Here is a 22,370-nt window from a genome sequence, read left to right as displayed (position 1 = left end):
TGTGCATGGCAATGCCAGTATCTTCCCGTTATGGAATTATCCATCTTAATTTTCCAAGGTGTCATACACCACTGTGTGTAATTTTGAAACAATTTTCTCTAAACTCCAGTGATATAGAAAATATAGCACCACTATTAAATAAGTATATCATCAGGGATCTGCAGATCTCTGCTCCATTTCAAGGTATAGCATTTTCTGAGTCCAGAAAAATTCCATTGAGAGCATCTTTTTGTTTGTTTCCCAGTTTTTCAAATTCAGTCGTAAGTCTTTTTTTATCTTATTAGAAAAGAATACATTTGCAAATATTCAAAAAAGGGAAACTTTGTTACTTCATTCTGAGATCTGATTATTGTATCATATTACATTGCCAGCAATCAAATCTTCATATCTGTCTGTCCCCATGCTTGGCCATGTTCTAAAAATTACTCAGGTGTCCATCTAAGTTGAAACTCATCATTGGTTATCAATGAAATGAGATATATTAGAGAAGCTAATTTTTTCCTCATATGTAACCCAAGATGCCAATAAAGCAGAGATTATTAACATTGCTTTCTCTTTTAATTTCCTGTTGAAAGTAGTACTTGTAAAGGAAATTTGCTGTTACTCTATTTGGAGATAAGCATACTTGCTACCCCTCCCTTTTTATGGCTAGGAAGGTGAGCTTGGAACCTAAAATTAGCACGGTCACTTTGCCCTGTCCTCTTCCCTTGAATGATGTTGTTTCATCTAGCTGTTAAGCCTTGGTAATCATAATTTTGCAATTATACGTATATATGGTTGGACTTCTGCGTTCTGTCTTGCAGGTCTTGCTATTACAGGTTGGCTATTCCTAATTCTAAATGCTTGGGATCAGGAGTGTTTTGGATATCAGATTTTTCCATATTTCAGAATACTTGCATATACATAATAGAGATCTTGGGGATGGGGTCCAAATCGAAACACAAAATTCATTTACATTTCATAAACCCCTTATACCACAGGTTTTCAAACTTCTTGGGAGTAAAACTCCCAGAGTAAGTTTTGCGGCAGGAGGGCAATGGGTTTTTTTAACTCACAGGGGGCTGCTGCAATGTCCAGGAGGCGCAGGGTGCCCCGCGCAGCCCACCACAGAGCTCCCCAAGTCTTAGAATACTGAAAAGAAGCGATTGCAAACCACTTCTGGTTTGCTATTGTGAAACCGGAAATGGTTTGCGATCACTTATTTTCATTGTTCCAAGACTCGAGGAGCCCTGCGGAGGGCTGAGTGGGACTCCCCTCACCTTCTGGACATTGTAGCAGCGCCTGTGAGTGTAAAAAAACAAAACCTTCACCTCCCATTAGCGATGTGATCCTGGGGATCATGTTGCTGCCTTCTCCTTTCCCCCACCCCTTAAGGGGCCAGAGGCTGAGGCTGTCAGCAGGGGCACATGATGCCCCAGTTTGAGAACCCCAGCCTTATATGTGTAGCCTGAAGGTAATTTTATACAATATTTTTAAATAATTTTGTGCAGAAAACAAGCTTACTTAGGAGAATATCGGACAGTGTAATAAGTGCCTGAAGATGGACTGAACATTTAAGACCCCAGCTCTTAAAAGGACCTATTGACAGCTTTGCCAAAGAAAGTTGGTAATATGACATGATTCGGAGCCACAGGCCGTGACCTGCATTAAGCAACAAGTTTTCTTTTGGTCTTTGTCCTGATATTTACCTGCATCTCAACATCTGTCTGGAAACAGTCATTGTTTTAATCTAATGCAACTGAAAACCAGTGTGCATTACTAATCAAAATGCAGACCCTGTGCATTACGAGCATCCCTGCTGGTATCAGTCTGGAAACTATTCAGAAGCTAAAGAACCCAGGGTCCTTGTCATTTGCATATCCATCACATTACAAAGAACACCAATGTATTATCCCTTTTGAAGGTATTAGATCCAGCTAAAACCTCAGTGGAGTCCAGCCAGTGGCGTCTATAATTTTAGAATTATAGAAGTTATTGTATGACATTGATCACAACCTGCATAAAACTGTGTTCATTTGCTTTCTTTATGTCCCATTGAACTAATTGGAGTCTAAGCACTGAAAAGTAGATCCATTGGTTTCAGATTTCTGTGTTGCACATTTGGAATTCCAGTTCTTATAGAGTTGACAGGTTTCTGAAATTGTGCACGCTTGAAAATCCTTTCTCACTGTAGTAAACACTTCCCAAATGTTTTGTGAGTTTCTGAACAAGTGGACCAGAGATTGCCAGCTCCCAAGTTAAATCCAGGCACTCCGAAAGCCTAAATGTTACTTGCCAATCCAGTTACCTCTGACTACATTTTGCTTTAAGGAAGGCAACATTTTTGAAAATCAGAAAAGGGAGAGTGTTAGGGTGGAGCAGAGAAGGAAATTATTTGGGGAGAAAGCAGTCGCTCCATAGCTTGGTGATCATGGGGGCTGGGGGCATTCCGGTAGGGTGCTTTGTGAAAGAGGTAGAACTTGGCCTGCTGCTGTCATGGCCACCTCAGAAAACTGGCATGCAACACAATGGGTACTTGGAAGACATGCCTATCAGAGGCTGCTGCTCTCAGCTTTCTTGGCAGCAACCCCCCCTCCCCGGAATCCCATTGCAGCGCTGCATTTCATTAGCTTTGGGGCACTCCTGGTATTCATTATTTGTCTCTATGGATTAGTGTTTGTGCCCTGCAAAGTTCCAGAAGAGTATCTGTGTTCGTTTTGTAGCATCAAAAAGGCCAAGATTGCTGTGTGGAGCCTTGGAGATTAAGTGGTTTATTGTAGTATGAGCTTTTGCAGGCAATAGTCCCCATAATTAGTGGCATTAGATAGACTAGGAGCACAACAGATATCCACATATGAGTTGAAAGCAAAGCAGACCGGATGAATACTAAGGCTAATACCATACTGCATTTGAGGATAGTACCTAATGAAATAGCATTTGTCTCTATTGTAGTAGGAGATAATAATTTTTCTTGGCTCCCATAATCCTTATTCAGGCTTACAGAAATGTTAACAAGGGCAGGAGATTCCCAACCCAGATCCCTATATTCTCTGGATCTCTGAACTGCCCCTTAAATTGAACTGAATGGGTGAGGCCCTTGCTGGTGGGTGACTGCCAGGTGTTAATCAGAACACCAATTCCTCTTGCAGGAAATTATAGGATTTGAACCCTATGTCTTTGGCTTCACTTTGAATTCAAGGTAAAGAGCATCAGAATTACCCCTGCATTGGACTACTGGCTATCCCCTAGATTCTACCTGCATTTGAAACCAGACGTTGTGTTGACAAAGGCAATTTGAATTTTTGCAAGATACAAATGTAAAAGACGGAATGTGTTTTAACCAATTTAAAATGGCGTGGCTTAAATTGTCCATGCCAGTGCTGCAAACCAAGTTCGGTGCCACAAGAGAGAGAATAAGCAATTAAAGTCTGGCACGAGACTGGAATGGAAAAGTTGATTTGTGTAAGATGAACTTGAGAAAGATGAACGGAATGCTGTCAAACAACTTAATGAGGCTGCAGTCCTGTACATACTTTCCTGGGAGTAAGCCCCATTGCGTACAGTGGGATGTACTTCCGAGTAGATATGTGTAGGATTGTGCTGTGACTTGTTGTTCAAGATTGTAGTATACTGGCGTAGCAACTATGGTCATATTATAGAATATATCTTTTAAAGTTTTGCAATTTTCTTCTTCTTTTGTGATAGTGGGGGGGGGGGGGGGAATTATTTATCCTGAGGTCTTCAATAAAGTACAGAAAGTAATTGAGGCAAATGACCAGTAGTGACTAACCTAATTTTTAATCAAATTGCATCCTGTTTTCTTAAAGGTGGCCGAAAGTCTTGTGCAAAGAGATGGAGATTTCCTGATTAGGGACTCTCTCTCCAGTCCTGGTAACTTTGTCCTGACCTGTCAGTGGAAGAACGTCTCTCAGCATTTCAAGATCAATAAAACCATCCTGAGGTTCAATGAAGCCTACTGCCGCCTTCAGTATCAGTTTGAAGATGAAAGTTTTGGCAGCATTCCTGGGCTGGTTCGGTGCTATGTGGGAAACCGCAAGCCCATCTCCAAACAGAGTGGAGCCATTATATTTCAGCCCATCAACCGAACTGTTCCCCTGAGGTGTTTGGAGGAAAAATACGGTGTTTCTTCTGTCCAGCAAAGGGAGAACAGCATTCCTGATGGAAAAGTAGAAATTCCAAAAAGATTGAGCCTCAACATGTGCAATCGCCAGGACCAGGAGCAAAATTCAATCCGAGGAAACCTTTTAAGGTACTTTCATCATGTCCTGTAAGAGAATTCAAGACTTGATCATGCCCCGGTTCTTACCCATTCCTATTGTTGTCTAACAGTCAAACTGCACATGGTGCAGTGATCATATCTCCCATTGTCATTTGTTAAAGTTTAAAAACAGCTGTGGAATGGTGAGCTGTGTACATGTGCACAAACAGGCTTGGGCCAGTAGCACTGAGGAAGGGAGTCTTAACGTCTTCCCCTGTTCCCAGAGTCCTTGCTTTAAGACGCCTGGTGCTTTACATTAAGAAGCACAGTGTTTCTCTGTGTGCAGACCAGGGCCTCTGAGAGGAGTTTTATCAGGGGTACAAAGTTTCTTTTGCGCTTCTTTGCAAAGGGGAAGGGGTGAAACAGAATGGGGGAGGGTGGTGACAGGCAGGCTGAATGGGGGCAGAAACAGCGTGGGTGGAGGATGGAGACAGCTGGAAAAGTCTTTGGAGCCCAAGTCTACTCTCCCAAGTGTCATTGGCAGCTAGATATAGTAATACAGAAAACCAAACATACTCCCAAGTCTCTCTAAAATCTTTTAAATAGAAAAAAATCATGCAGAAAATTAGCATCATCAAATTTAGGCTCACACTAGAATGGAAAGTGTGCTGTGAGTACCAAAACTTGCTTCTGCAGCAGCTGTAGTCCCACAGCTGTGTCCCTGAGTTCCTATACACTCCTTCACAGTATATTTATTTATATATTTATTTATACAGGTATTTATATACTGTCTTTCTTTGGTCGTCAGATTTCTCCTCAGACGTTAATCCAAGGCGGTTTACATAGGCAGGCTGTTCTAAACCCCCATAGGGATTTTTACAATTGAATAGTTCTAGTCTTTCATAGAACTCCTCATTCTAGCTGGATTCCTTCCCAGTCTGGCCTCTCTCTGGCCCTTCACCTCCCATGCTCCACTTGATGGCAACTCTTCTCTGCCACCGAGGGTCAGCTCATCAGTATATCAGCGTGTTGTCAGTTCTCGGGTACTTCCAGTTGTTTTGAACTGGCAGCCTCAGATCTTCAGGCATACAAGGCGGCAGCTCTACCAACTGAGCCAGACCTCCTGCCTCAGTAAGGAGATCCACAAGCCAAAGATCTACTGTAGTAGGCCAGTTTCCTCCCAGATTTGACACTGTATTAAGGAGTGTCTTGTATTCATTGCTCAGCCCAGCGTATGTGGCTTGCCAGTAGCTGTAATAGCTGCAGCCACACGCTTGTGGTAGTGTCCCCAATGTCCTGTGTGGGCAACAAGTCTGAGTAGATAGGAAAATGTAAGATCCTAGTAAATTTCTGGGCCCCCTCCTTTGGCTCCTGGGTCCCCTTTTGGACCCTGGGCCTGGGTACAAATTACCCTCTTTAACCCCCTCTCCTAGGCCCTGGTGCAGACCATTTGCATAGGCACACACAGAGCAAGATGTGGTGCATTTGTGACATGGCTGTCAGAGGAGATGGGGAAATGTGTGGAAGTGTGAAGCTGAACACGGAAGTGTTGAATTTTATTGTGCCATACTTTCCTCTTCAGAAACAAGGAAAAAAGTGGCAGTCATCCAGCATGTCTGGACCATGTGCAGGACAAAAGATTCCCTCTCAAGGCTCACCAGTCGGAAAGCTACCTGCCAATAGGTATGTTTAACCTGTGATGTGTTCAGAATGAAGATAGATGGCTTTATATTAGTAGAATACTCCTCAATTAGCCTCTGGGGAAATCCTTGGGGATTTTTCCATTTCGCCATAATAAACTCCCAAGAGTTTCTATCCTTAGTAATTTTATGCCACAGGAATGAATTGTTGCAGCCATGGGGTAGCAGTACCAAGCAGTGCTGAGAAGTGTAAGCTATGAGCCTTGATCCATGCCTTGGGGGTAGGAGGGTTCAAAGTGTTACTTAGTTAGAAAAATCAAGCATGTTAGAATTAATCATGGGCTGAATGTTAACGTGGCATAAGACCATGAGCCATGCCCTTGACTTGAATGCTTTTCATAACTCCTTGTGCGCTCAGATTCCTCTTTTTGAAATTCTTCTTTTCAGTTGAAAATGCTGTGCTGTTCCTAGTGAGTCAGAAGCCCTTCTTTCTACTTCTACCTATTGGATCTAGTTACAGATCAGCTCCTATTCCAAGCCTTGGAGATTTTCCATCTCTGAGTGTACAGCCTATATGTGCTCCAGGGATATTATCAGACACCACAGAATGGCATGCCCCTGTAACTGCTTCATGTCTCTGAACTTTTTTGGGAGGATCTATGTATTTCTGGCATTTGCCACTGAGCTGTTTCAATACTCTGCAGCCTAAGTTTTGCACAGTATGCGTCACAAGGAAGAATTCAAGTGACTGGGACATTTTCTCCAGGAAACAATGACCGTTCCCGACAGAAATGCAGGTCTAGTATTGGCTCATGGAGTTTCCACAATCCTGTACAGTGCCCACATTACAGGGTTCTTCTGAGCCCTAAGGAGACCCCCCCCCCTACAGTCGCCTCCCCACCGGCCTGTTGTTGGCATGGGCAGAAGCAGCACACTAGGACATTAAGGAACTGTGGGTCTGTATGCTTGTGTCCCATACCTGCATCTAGTCTTTCCACTTCCAGATCATGTAGTTCCTTTCTCTCTGATGTGGGCCTTGAGACTCTTCCCAGATCCCTGTCTCTTTGGTTTGGTCACCTGATACCTCTATATTTTTAAGTCTGCTATATTTTAAAGTCTGTCTTTTTTTTTTCTTCCTTTTTTTTTTGAACCCCAGGTTCAAGGTACCCATCTCAGGGAACTGATGTTGAGACAAACTCTGGTCCAAAGTCTCCAGCGTTCAGAACTGGCAGTGAACCAGCTCTGAGTCCTCTGGTGTTTCGAAGATTCACCTCTGAGTTGCAAATAAATGATGCCCTCCGAGGGTCAGACAGCCAGCTCTATCCTAGGCCTCCACCCAAGCCCAGTAAAGTGCCTTTTCGGAGGCTGCCGCACAGTTCAGAAGTGCTCTATTGTGAACTAAACACAGCTGTTCCCACAGACTGCTTAGAGACACAGCAACCTTTCTGCAGAGAGACTAGCTTTGTTGAGCATCTGGCAACCAAGGAGAATGGGACATGCTCATCTAGGAATTTGGAAGCAAACTACTTGATCCTGGATGGCAATGACTCTTTGCTGGGCTGTGTGGATCCACCAGCACTCCAAGCTAAGATGAGCAGAGTGAGCAGCATCTTTGTCGCACCTGTTCTTGAGATGGTCTCCAGTTTCAGGCCAAACGATTTTGAGTCAAAACTTCTTCCCCTGGAAAACAAACCCCTGGAGACAGCAATGCTGAAAAGGGTGAAGGAGTTATTCACTAACAATGATGCCAAGGTCATTGCTTTGCATATGCTCAAAATGGACTGCAAGGTAAAGCAAACTCAGAACAAGCAGGGCAAATGGCCTTAAAGAGAAGTGCTTTGTTTAAGAGAAATAGCCATGTTGGATCGGACCTGCCTGTCATCAGTGTCTCATGCAGTTGCTAGAGCCAAAAGCATTTGAGCATGTTATGCTATGAATATTTACTAGCTTTAATATAGGTTTAGTCCACATTAAGAACAGCCCCACTGGATCAGGCCATAGGCCCATCTAGTCCAGCTTCCTGTATCTCACAGCAGCCCACCAAATGCCCCAGGGAGCACACCAGATAACATCCTGGCGCCATCTCTTGCATCTGACATTCACATTATGTATGTGAAAGCGGCTTGGAATGTAATATCTAAAGTCTCCAGCCCCATGCAGATATAATTGTAATCAAAATAAGACCACCTACAAAGAAGATGGGGTTTCTGAGTACTCACTAAACTTGAACAGTGAATTAGTACTACTGCTGATCATTTGACCAGCATATTACTTGCCCAGAAGAGCAAATTCTACTGTCACCAGGCAAGCGATTGCTATATCTTCCTTATGGACAAATAGCTAATTCCAAGCCTACATAAAAAGAACAGTGGTTTTGTGGAGTGGGGAGGGGGGAACAGACCACCTGGCTATTGCATAACATGGCTTCTTGTTTTAAGGCAGCAGGCTGGGATTTGATGGCTGCTTGTTTGTTTGTGTATGAGTTTGGGGTGTTTTTTTCCCACTCTATGATTCTTGAATGAGAGAGTGAAATGCAGCAAACATATGACAGTTGTGGTGTCCCACAGACCTCTGGAAATTATTCAGATGCTCTAGTGAAAGGAGAACATACTGTAGGAAGGTGGGGTGCTGGAGTACTGATGGTAGGAATGCGGGTCTCTTTCTTTAGTTTTAATAAAGCTCAAATAGCATTTGCTTCCTGGTGGAACTGGTCAGGGAAGAGGCAAGCAAGACAGCTGGCAAGACAGAAGACAACTTGTGCCTTTGGACTTTGTGAAGCTATTTGTATATGTCTTTACAGAATGGAAGCTTTTTAGGATGTTGTTGGTAGTGGTTTTAGAGCAACCGTTCCTGCACCAGTTGCTGGACTTGTGATTTCCATTAAACCACAATACATCATAACAGACATGTAGAATACACTGAAATGCTTGAGCTACGTTTTGACCAGCTGGACATCTTGTATTTCTTTTTGGATTGGTTTTCCTCTGTGTCTAAGGGTGTTCCTGTGGCGCTTATTACATGTTCTTAGTCCAAAGGCACAGTGAATTATAGCTGAGTAAATGTCCCACCTTGCTCTGTGGTGTAGCAACTAAGTTCTGGCCTGCAAGTGGGATGGGTGGTAGCTGGGCACTCCAGCTTACTGCTTGACACACCAGATAGGACTCCTCACTCGCAAACAGTGAACTTGGCATTAAGCACCAGCGTGCCATTTCAAGTCACTAACTTTGCCGAAGAATTGTGTTCCTCAAAATGCCGATGCCAGGAATGCCAGATACATTTTCTTTGCAATTGAACTCTAATCAGGGGAACTAGCCTAGGTGAGGGTTGGACTGCAGTGGCCATTCCTGAGGCATCATGTGAATAGTAATTCATGTAAGGTTGTACCCAGATGTCCAGTGTTCTCGGGTGTTCACACTGCTTTTGCTTGTGGGCTGGGCATTCAGGAAGTGAGCTGCGAACAGCAAGTGAGCTGCCAGCCATGCTTGTCATGCCTAGTCCAAATGTACTCACAGGAACAATTTGGGTGGGGGACAGCTACTGTACAAACAACAATGGTAACACTGAATCACTGTGATAACTACCCCGTTTCTTGTCCTGAATTGATTTGCTGGAGAAGCTGTTAATCTGGAAACACCTTAAGCCCTCTGAATGAGAGTTCCTCCTCTTTTTTTTTTAATGCCTCAAAAGTGCCATACCCCTTGCACTCCCCTTCTGTGAAAATGACCTGTGTCTTTGAATCCCTGCCCCGTTCTTCCCAAGTGTCAAAATGGCATTATCCACACACAGCTACCCTCATCCATTCAATGACACCCCCTTAACACTCCCTCTGAAGCTATAATAGGCTTGTTAGAAACAAGAGCCTGTTGGAGAATTGTGTAAATCATGTTGGCATCAGCTGGTCCCCTGTACCAGGAGAGAGAAGATCTTTCTATCACTCTCCCTCATTACTTGGAGCATTCTACTCTCAGAGCTTAATCTGTATTTATGTTCAGTTTAAACAGGGCACTGGAGGAATTGCTTTTTTCTTGACATCATAGTTGCATGGTCACAGGAGGGGTTCTAGATGAGATCAGTTAAGCCAAAGAGCCTGTTGGGCCCCTGATTAAGGAGAGGGATAATGTTACTAATGGCACATAGTGCCACCTGCCTGCAGCCCAGAGGGTCTAGAGGTCCCTAAAGAGGATAACTTGAATAATGCTGTAAAATATGATGCCATTATGACTCAAATGGCCGGCTGGTGGATGTTATAAAACTTGCCAGTTGCTTCTAGCAATCCAGAAAGTGGATTACAAGTTTATAAAACACACTTTTAAAATCAAAGTATGACATCCAATTTAAAACTGTAATAAAAGCAGAACAGTCAGCAGTAAACAAAACATAAATAACAGTTGGAGAGAGAATTAAAAGCATTGCCAAATGGGAAAAAAGTCTAAAGTCTTAACCCATTTTTGACCAGCGCACAGGTGTAGACATTTGGTCCTTGTTATGTATATACAACATTGGGCAGAAATGGCTTAAACTTTCATAAGCGCCATCTCTCTCCTAAGGCTCCTGTGATCATTGGGGGGGGGGGGAAACTGGGGCAGAAGGTTTCAAATTGAATATCCAATATTACATAAGAGCAAATCAGTTAATAGATGAGGTTTAATTTGCGCATAATAGTGTTGCTATTCGCACATGGGCCCTTGATTCTAACTTAATGCCATATGGATTTGGGAAATGTGTGGCATGGTAAGGAATGTGGGAGATGAATGCTGCAAAAATCCAGGAAGGGTATAACAAGCTGCATGCACTGTATTCTGTATTTGGTGACCAGTCACAAAATTAGTCCCAGGCATTCTGTGGTCTTTGGCCAATGACTCTTTTTTTAGGTTCACATTTCTTACAACTTTACTACTCTCCATAGTGGGCTAAAGATGTGCACGTGTTCTGACCTTCCCTCATGCCCTGCTGATTTGGATATGGAGTTCATCTGAACTGCTTTTCTACACATATTGGAAGTACCAGAGGGACAGTTTGGATGAACTGCCCCATCTCTGCAATTAAGAAAGTTCACCCAGGTGCAAGGGGAGAGACCAGAATGCTCAAGTGCTATGAGGGCACATGTCCATAATTGCATGGAGTTCAGTCTTCAGGGTATCTTTGGCCAAGGATAAGGTTAATAATGATAGACACACATCTCTGAAAGACATTTAATTGTTCTAGTGATGGCTGTGGTGGCAAATGACAGGGATTGTTTATGAAGATCAAATCCTGTTTCAAGTCAGGACAGAAGTGTGAATGGCGGTGTGCAGGGGGACTCTTGCAACTAACCAGAACTCATCACCTGAACTGATGTTGTATCTTTTAAAAGTGTATCTTGATGTGTACTTGGGTAGCTCCCCGAGGCATCTGGTAGGCCACTGTGAGATGCAGGAAGCTGGACTAGATGGGCCTTTGGCATGTTTCAGTGGGGCTCTTCTTGTGCAGAAAACAGCATGGAAGCTTTCACAGCACAGTGATAAGCAGTATTGCTGGCTAATGTCTGCACATCAAGCTGTTGTATAGCTGGAGTGACTGGTTGAAAAGTTGGCAACCGTAGCAAGGATTATCCACTTAAATATCTGAGCCTGTGAAACCTCAGAATGGGGAATTTTATATTGTTGTCCTGTGTTAACTGTGGCAGCATGTTAATGCAAGGCCACTGAATGCCCCTCTGGCCTGTTGGGTAGTGGGAGATTTTGGGGCCACTAAAGCCTTTAATATATACATTGGCTAACGTTTGGGCTGTTTTCATTTCCATGATTGACTACCTGATTCTCCCTATATAAACTCTTGCACGTGACAGGTTGCTAGGATACTAGACGTCTCTGAAGAGATGAAGAAGATCATGGGAGTGAATTCCGGCCTGGAACTTATTACGTTGCCATATGGGCACCAACTGCGCCTTGACATAATTGAAAGGTAAATGCCATCGCCCCCTTACTTTTGTCATTGCTTCTATTTTAATTCCCATATTACACCCTGTGGAGAGTTTTAAGCTGCTGAGGAGGATCACTGGGGCTCATTCAAGACCTTTGTTTTGAAGTATTGCTGCCATTTCTCCTTTTTGCTGTTTTTGAATATATATCTGTTAAAAGATTGAGGACATGTTGGAAATAATCTTATTAGGTTGTTGAGCTGATTGGGCAGCTTTCTGAAACAACTGTCCAAGGAGATACTTGGAGACAGTCTCTCCTAAGGCTGTAAACCTTCTGTGGAAGCCAAGTTTCATGGAATTCAGTGGGACTTCAGCATGTTTAGGATTTGTGAACTGCTGGAGATAGGTTAAGTGGAACCCACTTCAACACAAGAACTTGCAAAGCCCTTCACAACTACTGAGGAACATCACCCCCAGAGTGCCTTGGACTTCCTGAAGGAACCAGCTCTAGGTTATTGATGCTAGAATTTCAAGCCTAGCTTCTTGGTAAAAAGGGAAATAATGAATATCTACCACAAAACAACATGACAGGTGCAACAGCAGCAGCAAAGCAGTGTTCTTGAGCTTGAGGGGTGTTCATGTCAGTGCAAAGCAATGCCTGCTAGTTATTCCAAGATGGCTTCCGCCTTTTTTTCTTCACTTGTCTGTCAAGCACCACGTTATGGATCGAAGGATTTTGCTTTGGAAGTGCACAAATGAAGAGAAAAGGCAGGGAAATGTAGACTTTCCCCCCTAATGTTGCATTTCATTATTTCTCACAACAAAAAGGCAACTGCAACAAAGGAAATTTAGCATTGAAAATGAATTAGGTACTGTGGTTTAAAAAAAACAAAACACCTCAGTTTCAGGCTGAAAAGTCAGATGCCGGGGATAGGATCTGGTACCTAGTCCCGCTTTTTGTCCCTCCCCCAATTCTGCCCTCCCCCCTGCACAGCTGCACTGCCAACCAGCTGTGTCACTTATTGCCAATTGGTGTCCTTCTGGTGCTGGCTCTGCACCAGTGCTCCCTCCTATGACTATGCCATAAATATGCTTTATGGCACATTTATGACACCTAGCTCCAGCGCTGGAGCTTAGCGATTGTGCTAAGGTGGAGGGTGCTAGGGCTATAGGATTGGGGCCTAAATGCTGTCAGTAGAACTCACACACTAGAAGTGTGTAACATTGGTTAGATCTTAAATAAGAATTTAGAATTGCTTCTAAATATAGAAGGGGAATGCTTCTTAAAAAGGCAACAGTAGGTAAACACGCTTGTCAAACAGCTAAGATCCTACTCAGAAATTGTGAGCCATAGGTTGAAAATCAAATAACTGATGTTCCATAAGGTCTGCTGTCTCTTGCACCAATAATTCCAGAAATTCAATAGCAATATGTATTTCAGTTTCCCAGGAATTCTAACTTTATATGCTGAAAACCTCTAGGACTCCCCTCCTTCCCCAGATGCCTGCAGTTTAGAGTTTTAGTCAGTCCTGAAGTTGCCATGGTTTCCTGCTCCAGAATTGAGAGAAGCCCATTGAATGGAATGGTCGTACTGGCAAATAGTTTCTTCCTCCTCTTGCCAAGCAACAAGATGATCCACTCCTGGCCTATTGTGGCAGGCAGCTTCAAATTACTTTGCCAGTCTTGGCACTTCTGCTGCCAGCATGGGGGCTGGCAATGCCTTTCCTCCCAGGCCCTTCCAGCTGAGCTGAGATTTTTGTCCTGGCTTGTCATGGGTGGACACACTCCTCCCTGTCTGTCCTTCCCCTTTTTCCTTCCTCGAAAGGGTGGGCAGCAAAAGCAAAAGGGTGGGTTACACTAAGTGAATTGTTAGGTGCCCCAGATATTTACTCCACATGCTTTCCAGTTCTCTCATAAAAAGCCCCACCCTCTGTAGGGTGGGAACTGTGCCAATTAGGCCAATGACTGGCTATTTATCATCTTCAAATAACAACATCCTTTTCAATTGTTAAAAAGCCTGGTTGCCTCTCTGATTGCACTCTTACATGAGAATGTCCTGCATGTATGAAGGATTGTCACACATGATCTGTGTTTGAGTTTTAGGGTTTCATTATGCAGAAGTACTTCAGAGGTAGGGAAATCATTGGGTTGTAGTCCTAAAATGCCCTGGAGATTGCAGGGCATTTTATTGCAGATAAAAGGAGTATTGCAGATAAAAGGAGTTTCATTTGTGCAAATGGAGGAGGATGGCTTTCACCGACTCCCACATCCCCCTGTGGCCCTCTCAGAATCTGTTTCTGAGGTTAAGGTGTGTTCAGGAATGTCTCTTCACTGTCTTTGATGTGTTTCCATCTGCAGACACAATACCATGGCAATAGGAATTGCAGTGGATATACTGGGCTGCACCGGGAGCTTAGAAGAGCGAGTTGCAACCTTAAATAGGATCATCCAAGTTGCTGTGGAACTCAAGGACTCCATGGGGGACCTGTATGCTTTCTCAGCGATAATGAAAGCCCTGGAAATGCCCCAGGTAAAAGGAATTTCCTGTGCCAGGAAACTGTTTAGTTTTATTCAGTTTGAAAAGGTCCTGGCAGAAAGCAAACAGGTTTGAAATGGGTGCCTGGCAAAGAACTGTGTCTTTCAGAAAGCAGCTCTGCTTGGAGGCAAGCAGTGGTATAGCTAATGACAGTGTAGCCCAGTGTCAAGCTCAAAATGTTGCCCCGGAAGTGATGTCACAACCGCAAGTGACATCACACCCAGGTTTTTTTTAAGTGAAAATTGGGATCAGTCCACTTCCTCCCCCCAGCAGCTCACCACCCACTTGCTCTGCTGCATCCCCCCAGTCAGTGGCATAGCTAAGGCATCTATCTACAAGCTGGGGTCAAAGAACATTTTGTAGGCCCCCCCCCACATGACAAAATCAAATTTAATTAAGTACGTAAATAAAAAGTTATTGGTTCCATGCTGCATCATAACAACATCTCATTGGCACTCAGAACAAATATTCAGTTTGGAGTTAAGCAAATCCACTTTTTGTTCCACAAGGCAGTTGTTTTCATTTTCTGGTTAATTGGCCATAACTTTTGATAGAAAACAGATATTCCTGTGCAGTTTGTTTCACTGCATTCTGCATTAAATTACCTTTCCAGAGATATATAACATGATGGTATTATTCATGCATATGAAGATTTTCACAATTTTGGTCACTATTGTCAAGCTCAGCTTGTTGCTCCCCTAAAGCTTGATGCCCGGTGCAACTGCTACCTCCTGCACTCCCTTAGCTATGCCACTGGAGGCAAGTATTCCAGCCTCCTGCTTTGTAGGTCAAGTGCTCTTTCACCGGTCACTAACAGGTACAAATTGTATGGCTGCAGAGGGCAGCAGCAGAATGTTCAAGGTAGGGGGAACAGTTTTGCTCCCCCACCCCAGAAAGTACAGGGTGGTATAAACACCCCCTAAGAAATCAATTCTTCTGTGTGTTTGGGTTGGTTGACAAGATCGCTCCCCACCCCGCCGTTCTGTAGTTGTAGCTGGTGGGGCTGCTTGACAGTTCCGTCTCTGTTCCGTCTCTGCAGGTCACCAGGCTGGAGCAAACATGGACCACGCTGAGGCACTGCTACACTCAGACAGCCATTATGTATGAGAAGCAGCTGAAACCATTCAGCAAAGCCTTACACGAAGGAAGAGGTGAGTGTGCACCATCGCAGACAGCTGCATCACATTTATCACTGTCGTCGAGGGAGCCCAGTCCAAGTCATTCAGTCACATCCGTTATTACATTAATGGGAAACTGCGGAAGCAAACCAAGTCCTATTGGGGACAGTAATGGACAGAATCCATTAGATGTAACCACATCCTGCCTACCTCTGGGTTCATTTCCCTTGTGTGGGAAAAACACAGAAGTATGGTCTGCTCTCATTCCCTGTCATTGGGCATTGAACTAGTTTGCTATGAGGGATATGAACAAAGACATATTACCTATGTGCAATCTTAATAAAAGAGGCTACATGTGGACTAGTTTTTTGATGACAGTGAATCATTTCCTTGGAATGAATTTTCTAATTGTCCCATTCTGGAATAAGAATGGTCTGGGCAAGAAGCTTTGCTGGGGCTTCAACTGGAAGGGATCTACAGATCACAAACCATGGAATAGTGTCTCCTGGTGAGGAGGTGGAACCAACAGATGAAATTGGTTCTGCACCAGCTACCAAATGCTGGATATAATTAGGCTATTTGATTAAAATGGTACATAATAATACACAATAATTGATTGTTGGTAACAATAGGACTCTATATGCATTTGGTAAATCCCACTTGTTATCTTGTTTTGCTGGAGGAGTCTAACATTCATGCAAGACTTAAATCATTTTTTTCTTGTTTTCAGAGGCTACTTGCATGCTGCAAAATGTTGTCACAGTGCCTCTGCTGATGCCACTGATTACCCTGCTGGAGCGCCAGGCTGTATTGTTTGATGGGATGGATGTCTGGGAGAACACTGACCAGAGCTGTGAAATAATGCTGAAACACTTGGCAACCGCTCGCTTGGTAGCGCAGAATGCCAGTGTGTATAGCACAAATGCAGAAAGGATCCTTGAAGGTAGGAGGGCTGGGAGGAAGAACTAACTGCTGATCATTATCCTAGTTGTGGGGCTTCTGTGTTTTCAAGCCCTCCAAAAGGGAGGGATTAAGTCTGTAACGCAATTCTAGAAAACGGGTAAGCTTTCTCTTTGTCTCTTAAGGCACATATTGCATGGTGGTGTTCAAGAGGGAAGAGTGTGCACTTTGTGGTCTGCAGTCTACACAGCTTGGGCCTGTGCTGGTTGCCTGCCTGTACTGGAAAGATGAAGGGCTGGAACAGCACGTTTTGTATGTCAATAAGGTTAATGAGAAAAGTACAGGCCCTCCCTAGGCATGACTCATTTCTTAGCACAAAAGCATCAAATGGAGCATAAAAAGCTACTGCACAGACTTGACCATTGTTGGCTTAGCAATAGTGGTGGTCGTTACCAAGTTTGAAGCATGCTGCTAGCCGAGTCTTAGAAAAATGTGTTCTCCTTGACAACTGAAATGTCCTGCATCATACTAAAGACGGACTTGTTCATTATGGCCTTGGGGTTTTGTATGTAAGAGCCCCCTGTTTTCATATCAGTTGCCAGTCAGGTTTGGCAACTTTGCTATAGCCACTCATTGCAACATTGGATGCTTCGTTTCAGGTGTCATATTACACAAGGGTGAATGGAAAGTAGCAGCTGCAACAGAGGGACTGTGCCAGGTCCTGCATTACTTTCCCCATGTGACTGCATTTGAGGGGAGACTCTGCACAGAGGAACGGAGTCCTTATGATGATGCTGGACTCTTTACCCTGCTGTGACAAAAAGTGTTTGTCTTGAAATGACTCTCTGGCGAAAGGCCCACCGTATAGTAACACTTGCCTATTTCCCATTTTTCTCATCAGGTTTTCAGCCAGATGGTGAAATGAATGAGATCTTCAAAACAGAATTTCAAATGAGATTGCTCTGGGGCAGCAAAGGAGCACAAGTTAATCAAAGTGAAAGATACGAGAAATTCAACCAGATTTTAACTGCACTCTCTCGAAAATTGGAACCCCCTGTAACAAAGCAGGCCGAGCAGTGGAATGTCTAGTGTGCTTTCAGCTGCAGTTCATTCAATATAATTGCTTAACTAAGAGAAAAAATATTGCCAAACAGGGTTGTGCCCAATGTTTGTCCCCCCTTTTTTATACAGTGAAAGGGAGGCCAAACTTTTATATACTTTTGGGGGAGGCCAGAATATTTACCACCACAACCCCACTTCTTGACCAGCTGGTCCACTATCTGTTCATTCCATAATCTGCAGCTTCTTTTGTGCATTTTCTTAAAACTTGGTGGTCGTCTTGGCAATAGGGTTCCCAACCAATCACATAGTGAATGCCATAACAGTATAATACTACATAACCAATGTCATACAAAACCAAATGCGGGGTCAATCCTATTCAACTTAACAGCACTAATGTTGCTGTGCCAATGGGGTGTATGCTACGTTCTGCAGTGAGCAGGCAGTCCTGGCGGCCTCCTCAAGGTAAGGGGACAATTGTTCCCTCACTTCTGGGCTACATTGTGACTGCATTGATGCTGGAAAGTTGGATAGGATTGTGTCCTTAGAGTGGAGGCAATGTCTCCTGGGTCTTAATTGCCATTGCACTGAATGAACACTCTGTTCTGTTTTGTAGCAACCCTGAAAAACCCGAGTAAGGGTGCCTTTTGCCAAAAGCTTTTACAAAAAGCACCCCACACTTCTGGCACAAACGCCAACGTTCAGAGGGCCTTCATAATTTGTGAATTGCACAATGTGCATTTATTTATGAGTTATCTAATAAGAATGACTACTGATTTATACAGGAATTATTTATTTGTTGTTGATGTTCCCTTTAACTATCACTTGAACAACAACACTGTGCTACATAAAATATTGCTGACCCTTGTATTAGATTTTTTGATGCAGGACTAAAAATGTGGTTAACCAAGGAACTGTAATTTAAATATGAGCAAGTGCTAAAAGGAATGATTTTGTAGATGGTATCAGTTGTATGATACCCATTAAATGGATGTGGAGAACTGTACAGATGAATTAAAGTTTATCTTTATGTTAAATATTTTATTCGTTGCTTCAAACAAGAGAAATGTTTGAAGCTGCTGTTCAAAGGTGAACCGCTTATCAGTCCATCTCTTCTTCTCTTGGATTATTCTGTTATACTGCAAGGTTCCCTTCCACTCTTTTGCCTAGGCCTGAAATCTTGACTTGGTCAATTCTGTTTTGCTCCTAGTATTCAGTCTGCCACTGTCCTGCTGTTTTTCCCATCAATACAGCATTGTTAAAATCCCTACCCTCTACTTCAGCTAAAATTCTAGCTCAGGGGTACTCACACTTTTTTGGCTCGAGAGCTACTTTGAAACCCAGCAAGACCCGGAGATCTACCAGAGTTTTTTTTACAATGTTCGCGCCATCATAACATATAACATTTATGTGTACAATGTATGTTGGTGTACCTTGAGCCCCACTGAGTATAACAGGACTTACTCCTGAGTAGACATGCCTATGATTAGGCTGTGAGGCTGCAATCCTAGCCACACTTACCTGGGAGTAAGCCCCATTGAGTACAATGGGCCTTACTCCTGGCGTTTCCTCCCAGAGGCACCTGAAGGGGGGGGGTCGGCACTCCGCGATCTACTCATTTTGCCTCACGATCTACCGGTAGATCGCGATCCACCTATTGAGCACCCCCGTTCTAGCTGATATCCCATTCACTTGACTCTTGCAGCCTCCCTATTCTGGCCTTTCCTTGTCACATATTACTTCCCTCACTTCGATCCAGAGCTCTTACCAAACTCAATACTACTTTCTTCATTTGGATCACACAACTTCCTAGCACATCTGCAAGCAGGGATGGAGCACAGTGGAGAAAGTTTGGGAGGAAAGATGGCTAGTTGGATGCTTCATAGCTTAAGAATCAATCTATGAGGCCAAAACTGTAGAAGGCTCTGATCCAGCTGTCCTCTTAAGTACTAGTGTGATCTAACGATATTTGAGTGTTGGTTCCTCCCCCCCTTTGATGCATTCCTATATACACAAAATCTTAATTTTGTTTTTAAAATGAAAGGTGGTTTTAGTAATTTGCTCTCCATCACTGGATGTACTCCAATAATTCTACCTCCCCATAGCCCTAAGCACAGGTGCCCAACATGTATGGAAGTTCAGTGATTTTCTAATTTGTTTTCATTGAACAAGGAAAGGAAGCTAATGTTCATTTCAAGAGTGAGGGGCTAGCAGGGGCCCTTGCTGAGAACACCAGCTGGAGAGGTGCTTGAAATAGAGGACACAGAGATATGTTTGATGGTAGACATACTACCTCATTAAAAATATGGTGTGATCCATACCTGAATTTTTCTAATGTTAAGATCACAGTTGGCGTGGCAGTAGCAAGGTGGCTTGAGGGCTCTTCATTCATGCTCAAAATATCACTTCATAGGAGACCCTGTGAGCTGTTCTCTATAAATCAGACCTATAGAAAAAGTGCAGGAAGCCATCCACAGAGGCAAAAATTAATTTTAAAAATAGAACACTTTTTGCAGGCGCATGAAACTACATTTTATGCTACCCAGGATGCAGCCATACGCAAAGCCCATGGCAGCTGTTGATCTTGCTGCTTTATGATATGCCTGTCTGCCTCGCTTTCTGTGCCCACATCAGTGCTTGCTTGGAAGCCTTTTCCAAAGCAGCTGGCGTTTTCCAGTTAAGGAGATGTGCATTCATATGACAGACAGGACAGTAGCCCTGCTGTGGCACTCAGTGCTTTGGTGGAAAGACTTTGTTATGTGTTTGTAGGAGGAAAAGTTGGGGGGAAGGAAAACCTTTATAATATGACCCATGGGGGATGATGCCATGCTCGTTGTGTGTCATGCATCAGGTGCCTGCAAAACTTAATGCAGCCACATTCCACCCAGTACACTATTGCAATAGAAATATGTGAATTTGATTTGTGAGGGAGGTATAAGGAGACTGCACCTTCCCATCAAAATAATGCTGCTAGAGTGCTGGCAGCACAAGCTCCCCTTCCATAGGGAAGAGAGTACTCCAGGGCACTTATTCTGGGGTGTCATTAAAAGGCAATAAGTCTATTATTTATTTTACCAGCAGGAGGTTAGGAGATGTTAGATTTTCTGCTGTGGACACCCAAAGGTCTTCCGTTGTCTCTGGTTGTCAAGCTATGCTATTGCCCCGTAACCCGAATTCTAGCTGGGGGAAGAGATAGTTGGATCTCTAAGAACAAGAACTGTATTCTGCAAAGTAGCAACTGTGTATTCATTCTGCAATAAGTTATCTGGAAAGGATTAATATTGAATCTGTCAGTTCCTCTACATGAAGGCAGCACCACCCCAAACTATAGAAGTCAATTGAATTTGTCCATTGCATTAAAATGGGGTACCATCTTTTTGGTACCCCATACATTTTTTGGGCCAGCTGGAGCTGAAACAGCTTTTGCAAATATTGCAATATGAAGTACAGCAAGCTTCTCATCTTTAACTCAGTAACTGAGAAGTAGCAACCCTTCTTTCTGTTGTTACAAAAGCATTACCAATTTGGGTTGTTTTGGAAGTGAATACAGGATCATGTCTCATCTCCATTCCTGACTAATTAGCCAAAAGTGACTTAAAAAATCCTTCATGGACTAGAGAAAAGGAGCATTTATGCTTCTATTTGTATCTTGAAAGTCATGAATCCCAACATAAAGCAAACAAGCAACCTCAATGAAGGCACTGCTCCCCTAGTTTTTCATCTGAAAATGAAAGCCAGCTTGAAAATGTGAGTCTCCTGTTTCAATAAGATAGGTAAGCAAAACAATGGCATGCCTTTTTGAATGGCTTTCACAACTCGTGCATTCTTTCATCCGTTCAAAAGTAGACTGATTGTAGATTGCAATCACAAGGGCTGACTTAAGCAACAGCTTCTCAATCAAGGACATTTTAATATCACATCTTTTTTTTTTTTTTTTAGAAGACTATGGGTAGCAAGAGTTTGGACTGTGAAATGAGCTGTCTCAAAGCAACTGAGAAGTTGACTTTAGCCCCAAAAATTATACTAAGGGCACAATCCTAACCAACTTTTTAGCACTGAGGTAAAGGAACAAACACTGCCTTATCTTCAGGAGGCCTCTGTGACTCCCCTGCCCAACTGCAGGATTCAGCACGTGCCCCCCTGGCACAGATATACCAGTGCTGGTGCACTGCACCCTATGTATGTTTTGAATGAGATCCACTGTGTCAGATATACGAAAGTAAAAGACAAACCCGACGGATAAAACAGAAAATAAAGGACACTATAAAAAATATACTGAGAGATTGTGGGGCAGGCATAGAAACTGCACTGGAAAGAAAGATGCTAATCCTTGTTTCTATTCTAATAGCAGTCAAAGAACAGGGCAACACTGACCCGTTTTGGTATGTGTACAGACAGGATCAAGGGGAGAAGTTGGAGTACCACTTCTGTTAAAGCGCTGGATGCTCCTGTCTTCATAACAGTAGTCCCATATGTGGAACTACACATAAACCACAATGAAGAGTTCCAGAGTGTTTCATCATTCCCCTTTGCTAGCTTTCTCAGGCCATTGATCAGTCACTTGGGTTCTTAAAGGAGTTTTGTTACTCCACCTACCACTGCATATTATGCACTACAATGCTGCTTATTCTTTTACATCAAGGGTGTCAAACCCATTCCATAGAGCAGGCTGAATCAGATTGTATGGCACTTGCTGCAGGCCAGTTTTGTACATCATAATTGTATAACAAAGACACTGAGTAGCAGAGTGGACAAGCACTATTTATAGCCATTGAAAGTTATTAGGGCTATATTCACTTATACGCCTATAGTGTTGTATACAGATTTAATATATAGCCTAACAAATGAACAATGTTTGACACTCCTGTCTGCTGTTACTGAAAAATAAGCAATTCATAGCTATATATCACGGGAGGAGATGGTATAGGATTTTGTGCAAGCTGAACATTTCCTCAGAAGTCCGTCTCACTGCATTCAATGAACGTTTTCACAAACTTGTGAGAAAATGCAGTCTGACTCC

General features: G+C 43.3%; 1 protein-coding gene across 1 annotated transcript in view; it reads left to right on the top strand.

Annotated features, from left to right (window-relative positions):
- BCAR3 (BCAR3 adaptor protein, NSP family member) overlaps positions 1-18,387 on the top strand; it is a 93,644-nt gene extending 75,257 nt beyond the window's left edge. The window contains exons 5-12 of the mRNA XM_066623465.1: positions 3,807-4,249; positions 5,781-5,881; positions 6,995-7,626; positions 11,666-11,781; positions 14,096-14,267; positions 15,313-15,424; positions 16,122-16,334; positions 17,193-18,387. Of these exons, the coding sequence (XP_066479562.1) occupies positions 3,807-4,249; positions 5,781-5,881; positions 6,995-7,626; positions 11,666-11,781; positions 14,096-14,267; positions 15,313-15,424; positions 16,122-16,334; positions 17,193-17,380 (1,977 nt within the window). The 3' untranslated portion in view covers positions 17,381-18,387. The remainder of the gene's footprint in view (positions 1-3,806; positions 4,250-5,780; positions 5,882-6,994; positions 7,627-11,665; positions 11,782-14,095; positions 14,268-15,312; positions 15,425-16,121; positions 16,335-17,192) is intronic.
- Positions 18,388-22,370: the final 3,983 nt, after the last annotated feature.

This window comes from Tiliqua scincoides, chromosome 4, assembly GCF_035046505.1.
Source record: "Tiliqua scincoides isolate rTilSci1 chromosome 4, rTilSci1.hap2, whole genome shotgun sequence".
In the NCBI taxonomy this organism is placed as follows: Eukaryota; Metazoa; Chordata; class Lepidosauria; order Squamata; family Scincidae; genus Tiliqua; species Tiliqua scincoides.
The sequence above is the reverse complement of the archived record's forward strand: the minus strand, read 5'-3'. Positions and strand labels throughout refer to the sequence as shown.